Source organism: Sinohyriopsis cumingii, chromosome 12 (genome assembly GCF_028554795.1).
Source record: "Sinohyriopsis cumingii isolate HCF-2022 chromosome 12, ASM2855479v2, whole genome shotgun sequence".
NCBI classification, from domain to species: Eukaryota; Metazoa; Mollusca; class Bivalvia; order Unionida; family Unionidae; genus Sinohyriopsis; species Sinohyriopsis cumingii.
Genome location: NC_142972.1, coordinates 71,540,527 through 71,553,188, shown reverse-complemented (window position 1 = coordinate 71,553,188; position 12,662 = coordinate 71,540,527). Strand labels below are relative to the sequence as shown.

Below are 12,662 nucleotides of genomic sequence, written 5' to 3'. Positions count from 1 at the left end.
AAGGACCGATACCATCTCAAAAATGCATATGGATGTGCTTTTGGTTTTCATTATAATGCAGGAAAAAACTGAGAATGTAGGATAGAGATATATGATAGTATAGGAAAAAAAAACAATCCCCTACCCCCACAAGCGCGTATTCTTGAAAAACAAACATAAATGAACCAAGGGGTACTGAATCTAATTAAAAAAACAGCATCTTTCTTTCGCAGTAATAATTCACTGTTTAATAAAGTGTGAATTAGTAAACTTTAGGTATGTAAGCTTTTTTAAAAGTGACAATAGTTACATAAACGGTCTTCTTGTTATCGCTTATTTTGGATTCGGACGTACAGCATTATTAAATTCGTCTTTAACTTTGTCCAGGATGGCGGGATTTGAGAAGATATCCAGTGCCGTCATTGCTAAGGCCTTTCCCTGGGCCAGAGTAAAGGGCTGTGCAATACAATCACCTAGCAGAGTACAAGAGAAGAAAATATTTAACACAAAAAGTGCCAAAACTAAATTGACAGAAATGCACAAATGATTACTTAGAACTATTAAGTCTGGTTGAAGAGTGTCTATAAAACAGAGTTCCTATTCTTCTTTCAAAATATTCATTATCAGTAAATAACTGATAAAAATGAAGGACTTTGAAACTTCCTTTTCAACATTTATATAGCTATCTATTCATTTGAAATATGAGATCTTCTGTTCTTGTTTGTCAGTCTCTTTTGAATTCGTTTCTCGTTGGACCTATGTAAGAGGCACGTTTCACACATTTCAGTGCATAAGTGCTTTTTAACTTTAAATATTTAACATTTTTAATTTAAAGAGTTTCCTTCTGTAATATTAGAACATTGTTTGCATTTACTCGTAACACAGTTGGTTACTCGGCTTCGCTTTCAATGAAGTTAAATTTAGACCTGGCAAGAATTTGTTTCACTTCTGAGTCGTCTCTTACTTTCAATATTTTTTTTCCACTCCCGATCACTTATCACTACATCGAAGTAAGTGCTCCCATTTTCGTATCATTGGACCGATCGTAGTTTTCCGTGGCTTATAAGACATATATATATATATATATATATATATATATATATATATATATATATATATATATATATATATATATATATATAATCGATTTGATGGCGGGCTAATCGTTTCACGGTGATCTCCCTTTGTCGGTCCATTAGCAGCAGAGAGGCTGAACAACCTCTAATTGGTTCACTCTCCGTTTCGCAAAATAAACCTTCCTCGAAAATCGCAAAAAAAATCGCGATTGTCTCAGGTATGAGACAACCCTATCAACGAACTTAATACACTCTAATTGACTAAGCCTATGGCTGATCGCGAAACATCGCAGCGATCGCGTCGGTGCCAACAGCGCCCTTTCTGTTGTTATTATTCTAAAAAATTATCAAGACCAATTCGATAACGTGTTCGAAGATCATGTACATTTATCGTGATAAATCCATGCGAAAATAACTGAACCTGACTAAATAAATTTCTAAACTTATTTATGTCCATATCACTGCCACACCAGGTCTGATGAATATTTCGTAACGTGTGAGTGTAAACTCCGTTAAACACAGCAAGAATATTACAATCATCCCTGATCACTTTAGGAATTTGTGTATACCGCTGAGTAACATTATGTCTACTTCTGGAAAATATTCTAGCAGGGTTAGCCTGTCTATCCAACATTACATCATCGTATACAGCTAAATTGTTAACGAATCTATCAAGATCGTATACAGATGGCGCTTCATCGATATCAGTGATAAATTCAACAATACCGTCTCCGTTTAACGATTTTGCATTTTCATTAAAATCCTTTAGTACATTATAGCACCGCTGGTCATCTGCAGACGGAGCAACCAGGTACAACTTATCCCACTTGAGCCATCTCATTATCAAATTAAGTAACAGTTGCGTCTTACCACTTCCAGATGGACCTATGATAATCATACGGATATAATTTGTCAGCGCTGCATGATGCTTGACCGGCTGTTGTTTTCTTGTCGCTGAGAAATAGATTACAATCATGTTATAGAAATGCAATAAATAATATGGATTTCTATTGTGTGAAATGCAGGGCGCGTACCCCAACAAGTGCACTAACAACTATTACAACAAAAAATAACAAATCAGCAGTTACAGGTAAGTGTGAACGATGTGGTACAAAGAAATTTAAATTTATTTCCGCACAGTCAAAGCCAAATAGTATTTTATTAAAAACGAGGAGGTGATATTGCAGCAAAATTAACAAAGTTACCCGGGACTCCGTGGGCTAAATACCTAGGAGAAAAACACCTCCCAGGATATAATTATTGTGGCCCTGGAACCAGACTTGATATCAGACTTGATAATCAAGATCAACCAAGAAATGGTGAATATCCGATAAATGAAATTGATCGAGCTTGTCATGCTCATGATGTAGCTTATAAAAGTAAAGATCTGCAGCATAGACATATCGCAGATGTAAAATTAATTCATGCGCTACATTACATTACAAATAAATCTTTCAGGGAATCATTAGTTAATTGGTTGGTGAGATCAGCGATGAAAGGTAAACTAGTGCTAGGCGCTGGTAATTAATCAACCGATTATTATTATAATTGAATCGATTTATTATCCCCAAGATGGTTATTGGAAAGGTAGAGCAGCGATTAGTAAACTCGCCAAAGCAGCAGGTGTCGAACGTTCTACTGCTGAAGCGTGGTTAGCACGACAGGCAATATGGCAAATTTAACTACCACCACCTAAACGAATTCACTTTGCACATTTTGATGTCAGCGTGCCAAAGGAAGTTCATCAGGCTGATATATTATTTCTAACACACGATATCATTAAAATACGAAGATGTCAAATAACATATAAATACGCGTTAACTCTCGTTGACGTTGCAAGTAGATACAAAGAAGCAGAGCCGTTGTCAACAAAGACAGCAACTGATGTTGCTTCTGCGTTTGAACGAGCTTATCAACGAAGTGGTCTGCGATGGCCACAGCTGTTACAGGTTGATCCTGGCAAAGAATTTCTGGGTGTAGTATCATCTTTAATGAAAAAACATAACGTCACCGTCAGACGAGGACATACTGCAATTCATCGTGATCAGGCAATCGTTGAAAGATTTAATCGAACACTTGCTGAGCGGTTATTTGGATATCAGTACGCGAAGGAATTCATTCAAGACAAAAGATCTCGCGAATGGGTTGCAAGATTACCAAGTGTGATAGCTGCGATAAATAATGAAATAACTCGAACAACTGCGTTAAAACCCGTTAATGCAATCATATGCGCGCGCATATCACTACAACGACGTGATGTTTCAGCACAGCCGGTATAAGGTAATGTGACTGTAAGATATTTATATGAACCCGTTGAACTTGAAGGTGGTGAAAAAGAGCGACTGATTCTATCTGGAGTATCGCATCACATAACATTTCCAGCGTGGTAAGATCTATTGGTAGACCTGCAATCTACAGATTAGATTCAACTGCTCCTCAACGCGGATTTAAACGTGAACAGTTACAAGTAATTCCCGAAGACACTCAATTACCACCTCGATCACTTCACTAGCACCAAGGGTGACAGCACCCCTACGTCGATTACATTCAAGACAGGTCAGTATCACATTTTCTCGTGTATCACAGCGACTGTTATCGTTTTTATCTACGGTAAATTGTCTTGGATTATTACTCGAGTACTGCCACAACATTATACAATTACAACTTGCACAATGACTATTCTCCTGTTGTTTTAGCGCGTTGATAAATTCAGCGTCAAGATCAAAATCGCGTTTATTGTTTTTTTGTCACATTGTTTATAACTAATTTTTTTTCTTATTATATCGTTGTCAATATCATTATTGATGGTTTCTGATGCGTCCATGACAATTCTACGCAGCTGAGAAATTCTTCTCACTCGATACACTGCTAAATAAACTAAATTCGACCATTCGATACGATCATCAACAATCCAAACAACTGTTCAGTAATAGTTAACCCTTGAGATGAGTGAATTGTCATCGCGTATCCTAGCGTCCACGGAGATTTGTCAGCGTGTAGCGCATCTTCGACAACACTGACAGGAACCAAAACAACATCATTTAATACAAGATTATGTTTCTCCCTTGATTCTGTCAAGGGTCCTGGTATATCAACGTCGATATTTTGTCGTTGCGTATCAGCTGGTCTATAACACATCGGTACACGTAAAGCTGAGAATTTTTCCTTGTGTAACTGAAATAACCGCTGTTGAAGTGTGTCTCTATCTTTCTACTTGCTACTTTCAAATCGTCTAGTCTCCATGTTTCCCAAAAGTCGTTAAGAGAATTTTCTGGAATTATTTTACGCGCTATTTTACACTGAATTTTATCAGATTGTAGTCTGATTAAATTTTTAAACTCCTTTATTTCTTCAAGAGATCTGCGATCATCAGTTATCTCCGAGTAATAATCAACAAAATTCTTTAGCCAATGATGTGGAGATGGTCCAACAAACGGCGGTGGTTGGCCGTGATCGCCGCACATTATCACAGCTGCGTTTTTCAATAACAACCAATCAAGAAATGTTTTTCATGTTTCTAACGACACTGTGCACACCTCATCCCAAATGATGATCTTTGGAATATATTTCTCTCCCATTCGGTCAGGAGTCCATGTGCCACCGCTGTATTTGAAAAAGCTATGATAAGTACATGATTTCACCCCTCGTTGTTTCATTTCTCTCGCGAGTCTGTGTGTTGATGTTAGCACAACCATTTCATCTGAATTCTGTCGAAATAATTCGATCACTCGAGTCGTCTTACCAGAACCCCCCGGCCCGTTTAGATAAACCGTCTTGTGTCTGGATACCGGATCATACACGGGCGCCGCACATGATAATTCTGATATTTGATCGCTGCTATAACTATCTTTAATCGTAACATTCGAGGATTCTGAATAATCACGTAACGTTTCTTCTTTTATTCTCCACGAACCCCATGATGCATTAGTACTTGTAAAACGAGCCAGTAATTCTGAATATTTTTTCGATATCAAATGAATCCGGTGCGAGGAAATATATTTATCATTGCTAATAAATTTATAGAAACATAAGAGAGCATTGGGGATCTTAGATGTGTATACTGCGGTGATTCTCCATTAATGCAACTAACAATTGTGCCTAACTTTTTTCCGTTGGATAAGTAAGCGTTTTTCTCGACTACAACATATATATCTTTCGTTGTTGCAACTCCACCTTGGGTAAATTTGCCAATTATTTTCTACCGAGATTCTTTGCAATGCTTTCTTCGGGGGTATTTTTCGCGAAAATGTCTCATCGCGCATCAAAGTCGTCAGCGTCAGCAGCAGGGAGTAGTTCAGGTGTAGGTAACCAAACTTCGGTTTGTTTCCGATATGATATAATTGCCTCACTGGCCGTCAACGATATCAGTATTTTACAATTAATCATATATCGTAATAAAACTATTGATGCCCAGCTTTTTTCTGAGAAGTGTCTACCAAACCAAACATAACAACACGGATGAAGATCTTTAACGAATTCGAATGGTACAACACAAGCGAATCCTGTCAAGTCAAAATCAGGTAAGGGACCATTAATTACCACTCTAGTCATCTCATGACAGGGATGTCCAAATCTCTTAAAATATCCAGAACACTCACTCGCTCCAAGAAAACTTCCCGGATAACACGCGATCATATCAACGGAATTAACATCATTGTGGTCATATTTGGTATTACATAATCTGCCATGTCAGTATTCGATACAACTTAACTGCACATCTTTAAGAAATTCAAATCGCGTTGGCTTCCATGAATTTCTCCCTCTCTCTCTCTCTCTCTCTCTCTCTCTCTCTCTCTCTCTCTCTCTCTCTCTCTCTCTCTCTGGCAGCGTGGGCAGCAACTGACGGAACTGTAAAACAATTTCGTAATAATTGCTCAGTATTTTTTGAATATCTTTGCGCGAGTTTTCTCATTTCCTCGTGAAAAGATTCTTTACGGTATAAATCGCCGTTGGGTCGAACAAATTGATCATATTTGTTATCATCTGAACTTGAAAATAATCATACCGATACGGAAGCGTTTTTACTTATTTCGTGAATAAAATCAAATATATTTCCCCCAGAAAACTCTGGGGGGTACAATCTTACAGTTCGATCTCGTGGAAATATTTTACTGCGCTAGTCCATGCCTGAGCGTTATTATCAATAATTTCAATTGGCGTCCCTTTTCCTTTGTTCTTTGATTCATATAAATTCTATACGGTTAACGTTCTTACTATTATTGGAAATTTTAATTTACTTGATAACACAGCGACATCATTTATTGTAGCGCCGGTATCCTTAACCGATTCAGCCCATTTGTTTTTCACGTCGCTGATTAGTTAACCCATTTCCACGCTTCGCATTTATAAAATGCTCAATTACTCGTTCGGCTACACAATTCAGGATGAAAATCTCATTGGTGCAAGATCATCGATGTTGGGTTTATCATTTAGCTGATAAATTCTATAAATAACCGCGGTCATAGGATACGCTCGAGCGTAATATGGTCTGTCAATACCAGTCAGCGTTCCTGGCATGGAACTTTTACTTAACAGAGCGGTTTTTCCATTTGCAAGGACAGGATCACGTTTGTCACGGATAATTCACTCAGCGGAATCTGCTAGCACAATAAACTTTCTTTTGAAAAAATATTTGTGATCATCAAGGTAATATACAATCGTTTTCGCACGTGTGTCGCTCATTGTAGCATCAATGACGTCATCGCGTGCAATTTTGAATGCAGACCATGTGTGAGATGCCCCATCATCACGAAATTCTTTTTAAGCATCCCTGATAATATTATTCAGATCAGTCAGAGCACATCTCCGCAAGTCAGGGGTTAGTCTGTCAAAATCGAATCTGGAAGTTTTCCAAGGCTTGATTGTGGATAATCTCTCAAACTCTTCCATATTATATTTCAGACAAGTATTTAAATATATATATATATATATATATATATATATATATATATATATATATATATATACGATGACTCAATTACGAAATCAGTGCAAGTGGTTGATGGTAGGATCTTCATTTCCTTGTAACGAATCCTGCGTGAGTGAATTCTGCGATCGACATTTGCAAAGGGTACGACGAGGAAGTCTTGGTCTTCAGCCGTGTTTAAAATGTGGTGTTGAAGTTTGAGGAAAAACACAGCTAGGTGCGCAATGTGGTGGTAAGAGATAAAAAGAATTGAAGCGGTATTATGACAAAAAAAATAACACCGTTGACTCTGTCAAGGTCATTGATAAGGTTATAAAAACGAAGACTATATGGCAAGATTTGAAGATAAGTTATAATTTAAACAAATAATATTACAGATAATTGGAGGAAAAAGAATTTGTCCCACATTCCATCATCAAGAATTATGAAGCATCTTGTGATGGTACAATCGTTTACTGTCGGCTGATGAAACCAATTGGTGTTGTTAACAATGCTGGTTGTCTAGCGTTCACCGCTGTGAAAAAGAAGTATTACAACCATAGATTTGTATTCGAGGCTTTTTTACGGGGAGCTCAAAGACGGTCTTGTGATCGATCATATTGATGGACAAAAACTTAATAATAATTTATCTAACCTGCAAGCTATCACGCATAGCGAGAATTCTGCACGTGGGAATACCGGGAGATGTAAAAAGTTCCTAGAGTCGTTAAATCTGTCAATATTGAAACCGGCGAAGAGATAATATTTCAGTCAATGAACGTGGCTGGCAAGTAGTTCGGTATTAACCGGCGTTCAGTCCAATGAGTTGCAGATAAAATAACCAGATCATCGTTTTTATACCTGTATGAAAACGGGATTTCATTCTCTTTTGTCCCAATAGTGTTAGATACAGATAACAGAGATAACTCTGCAGGGATTGTGTAAAAAATGTGATAGAGTTCTCTTCCTTGACTTTAAAAGATTGCACAATACACACCATTTCCTATTTTATAGATATTATATATTATCCAGAAAATAAATAAATTTTCAAGTCTGGCTTGTTAAGTAGAACTAAATTCAAGTTGTATTATTTTTTTTGCAATCCAAAAGTAACTGTATTATTTTCTTGCAATTCAAAAGTAACTGTATAATAATTTCTGAAACATACCAATAACATTGTTTCGTGACGCATTGGTGATTTCCGTCTCCCAGTTTCTCTATTGTATACACACTGCACCACATGAATAACCCACTTACAGTTTCTCAATGTAAAGGTAAATAATTATCTGTCCTTGATTTGTACGGGTCAACACGGAAGTAAAATATAAACGATTACTTCCCGCAGATAAAATTAAGGACTGTCAGTACGGGCCGGTGTAATCATTTATTTAAGATAAATAATATTTTGTTTTACAAACTATATACTTGTTTCACTGAATCCGTCTAGTTTCTGGTCCATCTGTATTTTTTATGCGATTATATTTAAGAAAAGAAACACGCACACCCATCGCGTGAGTTTCCAAGTATCAGTCAGCTTATATACCATAAAACTCGTTTCTTTACTGGGGTTTTCGAAACTCATCAGGTAAACACAAATTTCCGCCATGTCACCAAGTGGCGGTATTATTTTGCACCTCCCGGGATTGATTTGGGGGAGGGTGTGCAAAATCTGTTGAACGTAGAAAATTTACCCCGTGTCTGTGTGTTGTCATTACCATTAAGTTATAGTTAAAAAGTACATGTTGTGCTATCCATAGGATAAGTTAGAATTAAGATTATATGTACCTGCTGATCCTGCTAGCATATCATATTGGTAAGCTAGGAGATCACATAAGGTTGTGCTGTCCTTACAATTAAGTTATAGTTAAAAAGTACATGTTGTGCTGTCCTTATGATAAGTTAAAGTTAAGATTATATGTTACCCGTCAAGCCTACTAGAATGTCATAAGGCAATCTAGGAGAGGCACGGTAAATAGTGTAAATATATATGTTGTGCTATCCTTAGGATAAGTTAGAATTAAGATTATACATGCTCGTTGAGCCTGCTAGAATGTCATAAGGCAATATAGGGGCTCATATGGGGGAATGTGCCGTCGTTATATATATAACATGTTGTGTTGTCCTTAGATGTATTCATCTGAGCCTGCTAGCATATCATTTGGTAAGCTAGGGGTTCATATGGGAAATGTTTCGTCCTTGCAAACACACCCTCCTGAACCTTTTAGACTGTTGTTTGACAGGTTAGGGGTTCACATGGGGGTTGTGTTTCCGTGCCTCTGAGCCTGCTAGCATATCATTTGTTAAGCTGGGGGTTCATATGGGATTGTGTCGTTTTTTGGTATAAAATATTTTTCTTTTAAATATATAATATACTGTATAATGAATTACGAAAATATCAATGATGTTATTTCTGCTATTAAAAAATTAGAGCGCGACGGCATAAACATATCTGATGAACTAAATCCTAGAAAACAATATCTCTGATTTTGAGACATTGCAAGATAAAAAGGAAGAGAGAGGAAAACTTTACCATCTCAGTATAGATCTATAAAGAAGATTCTGTTGGCGATGTTTCAATCGCCAGCTACAATAAAAGAAAGTGATGTCAGGGAATTTCTCTCTCTCTCTCTCTCTCTCTCTCTCTCTCTCTCTCTCTCTCGTGCAATCGAAAAATTTAGGTCAGAATTATCTCGCGAAAATGAAGCAAAGAAGATAATTATTACTCGTGTGAGGCAACTAAGAAAAATTATGTCGAATGAGAATGATAGTTAGACTTCTTGAGAGTCAAGGATAATGAAAGTGAAAATATGTCAAGTAAACCAAAAAATATCACGTTTGATTTCGTGGAGACTTATTTTTTGGTGCTGTTTCCTTGATAAAACACTACAACACATCATATATTTTCACGATTTTACATACAAATTAATATTTAACGTTTCATTCCTTAAATCAAGCAAATGCCCGGACTAGTCAGTTAGTTTAAAATTTATTCTTGATAACAGTGGATGACAGCGTAGATAGACCGGATTGATCGGTTCTTGTACAATCAGATATCCAGGTGTTTCTTTCGGTGTGAACGAATAAAGAATAAATCCTTGCACCGCTTGATTTGATATTGTTTTGTCTGTTTTGTTACTTCCATCAATTACATCATACACAAGATTGACCGCATCCACAGGGGTTATATTTACGATTTCCGGATATACATGGCGACCTTCTCCGTGTGGATTATTGTTGTATCGGAGAATGGTTGCCTGTGTAGTGTTTTTCTCCATTGCTCAAGTATTTTAGAAATGAACTCATCGATGATAACATTGACTGATTTTTTTAGTTTGTCTGCGTTATACCCGGGAAATTTAAAATTTGGTAGATCAGCTTCTGTTATCGAGTATGCGTCTAAAAATCGTTGTTTATATCTATTTATATTGTCAGTGTAATCAATTGTTGCCTGGATTACTCGCTGATTAATATATTCCATGTCGGATATAAGCTGATTTAATATTTCTATTTGTTTAATGATTTCGCTGCGTGAACTTGTTATGTCAGAAAGATGTTCTTGGAAGCGTTGCCGTAGTTGCTCTCGTTCCCACTCATGTTCTCGATTAGTGATTTTAAAATATTCAATAATATCTCCTAGGTGAAAAACAATAGATTTAGTTCCTCCTCTGGGAATTTGTTCATAAATAAAACCCCACGACACACTGTCCTTACTAAGAAAGCTAAATATACAACCTAACGTTGCGCTTTTTATGTTAAGTAAATGTTGTTTGTATGATGGTTTAACTTCATGATATGATTGCTTGTCCGTGATGAAATCAGACTTTTTTGGTTCAGGTGGATGCGGTCGCACTTTAGGTGGAAGTTCAGGCCATCCTAACACTTTTCTGATCGATGAATGATATATATCCACGACGTAATCGGGAGAGTTGATCTCTTTCGCGGCTGATAGTCTTGGTTCATGGGCTGTTATTGCTATCTTGGATTCCTTTGTTGTGATATTTTTTTATTCTGCGCCGTAATTCCTCATTGATTTCATCGATTTTATAGCACCCGGTGGATATTCCAACAACGTTCCAGTCGGGTGTATCATCTGGTTTATTTTTATTTGCAAACACAAAGGAATTATTTGCTGGTAATCCACTAAATGATTTTGATCTGATATTTGGACAACTGTGGTATATCCGCAACTGTGCTAACGCGATCTCGCTTACCGGAATTGCAGTTGGAAAATTAATACTGAATTCAGGCTTGGTTGAGCTTACTGTTATCATTATTGTTCTTGCCGGAGTTGTATTTGCGGCTATCTGCTGTTCTGTCATTATCATTTTCATTTTCTTTCAAATGGTGGTTTTCTACGTAGCCTTGTTTACCAAGGACTTCATTGTATGTCTTAACCATTACGGCAAATTCAGAATCTGATATCGTTGTATCGTCGAGGCTTGATGATATCAGCGACGAAAATTTAGAATATGCTGTTGTGGATGTGTTTAATTTTACAACGTAATCGTTGAGTTTTGTGCTCGTGCACGTGATATCTTTTTCGCGATAATATTAAAAACAGCAGCGATGGCAATCGATGATGAAACGCATATTGTTACTGCTATTGCAGTTGTTACTGGCGTTAGCGCTGATATACTACCCCGGTAGAAAGCAACTAACGCAGATACTGAATAAATTATAGCATCCAAAGCAACTACAAGCCGCTTGTATTTCTTTTTACTTTTAACGTATACTGGTCAATGATGGTTTTTAACTCTGATTGCCATTCACGTACTTGATCGTATCTATATTGTTGAACATTTAATGTTGTTGTTGACGCTGTTGTTGACTTTGTCAATGCCATTATTATTTTACGCAGTAACTAATTGAGGTGTTTCAGCTACAAATTATAGACACCACCAGTAAGATGTTGCGGTAATTTCTTATCAGCTGCTTCCAGTATACATGGTTCTTCGTTTCCTTTATTTAATATGATAGACACAACTCCAGAAAACTTATCAGTTGAATGACGCCATGAATACGTTGTAAATATCTCACATTTTGCATCACTGAACACAGACAGCCTGTACACACCAGTGACTGTTGCGGTATGTTTGAGAGCTTTATTTTGCTGTGACCATGTTGCTAATCCAGATGATACTGTTTATACTATGTTAGTAATATGCCCGGAGTTACTCCGGGTGGGATTTTAATCAGACTAATTTTGTTAACAATCTCTGGAATTCCACTTACGACATCTTCGAGTGTTTTTTTAATCGTATCCAATGTTTGTTTTTTTATATCAGAGAGTTTTGCCTCAACGGACAATGGGGTACCAAATAATTCCTCTGCGGTTTCATTAATGTTTCTAAAGTTTCTGTGGAGATTTGTAAACGTGCTTATGTGAACATCATACTCGGCCCCCAACATGGATAATTTACCATCAACGGTGCTGTAGTTAACGTCAACATATTGTTTTGTTGCGGCATCTTCGTCGGATGTTGGATCTCTTAACACCACTATTTTATTTGAGTTGAGTTCACCTGTCATTGTGTCACCGGTATTTTTTAAACGATTATCAACACTTTTTGTGATTTCATCTCTGATGGTTTTAAATGATATACTTGAGTCTCTGATTTTTCCGCTGTCAGTAAACACAAGGATGTTATCCGTGACCGCACCGATTACTCGTCTATATCATTCCATTTGATATTGCTGGTTTT

General features: G+C 36.9%; 1 protein-coding gene across 1 annotated transcript in view; it reads right to left on the bottom strand.

Moving 5' to 3' along the window:
• Positions 1-312: 312 nt before the first annotated feature.
• The window catches only part of LOC149786727 (xaa-Arg dipeptidase-like), a 75,704-nt gene continuing 63,354 nt past the window's right edge, over positions 313-12,662 (bottom strand). The window contains exon 6 of the mRNA XM_089975966.1: positions 313-452. Coding sequence (XP_089832092.1) covers positions 313-452 — 140 coding nt within the window. The remainder of the gene's footprint in view (positions 453-12,662) is intronic.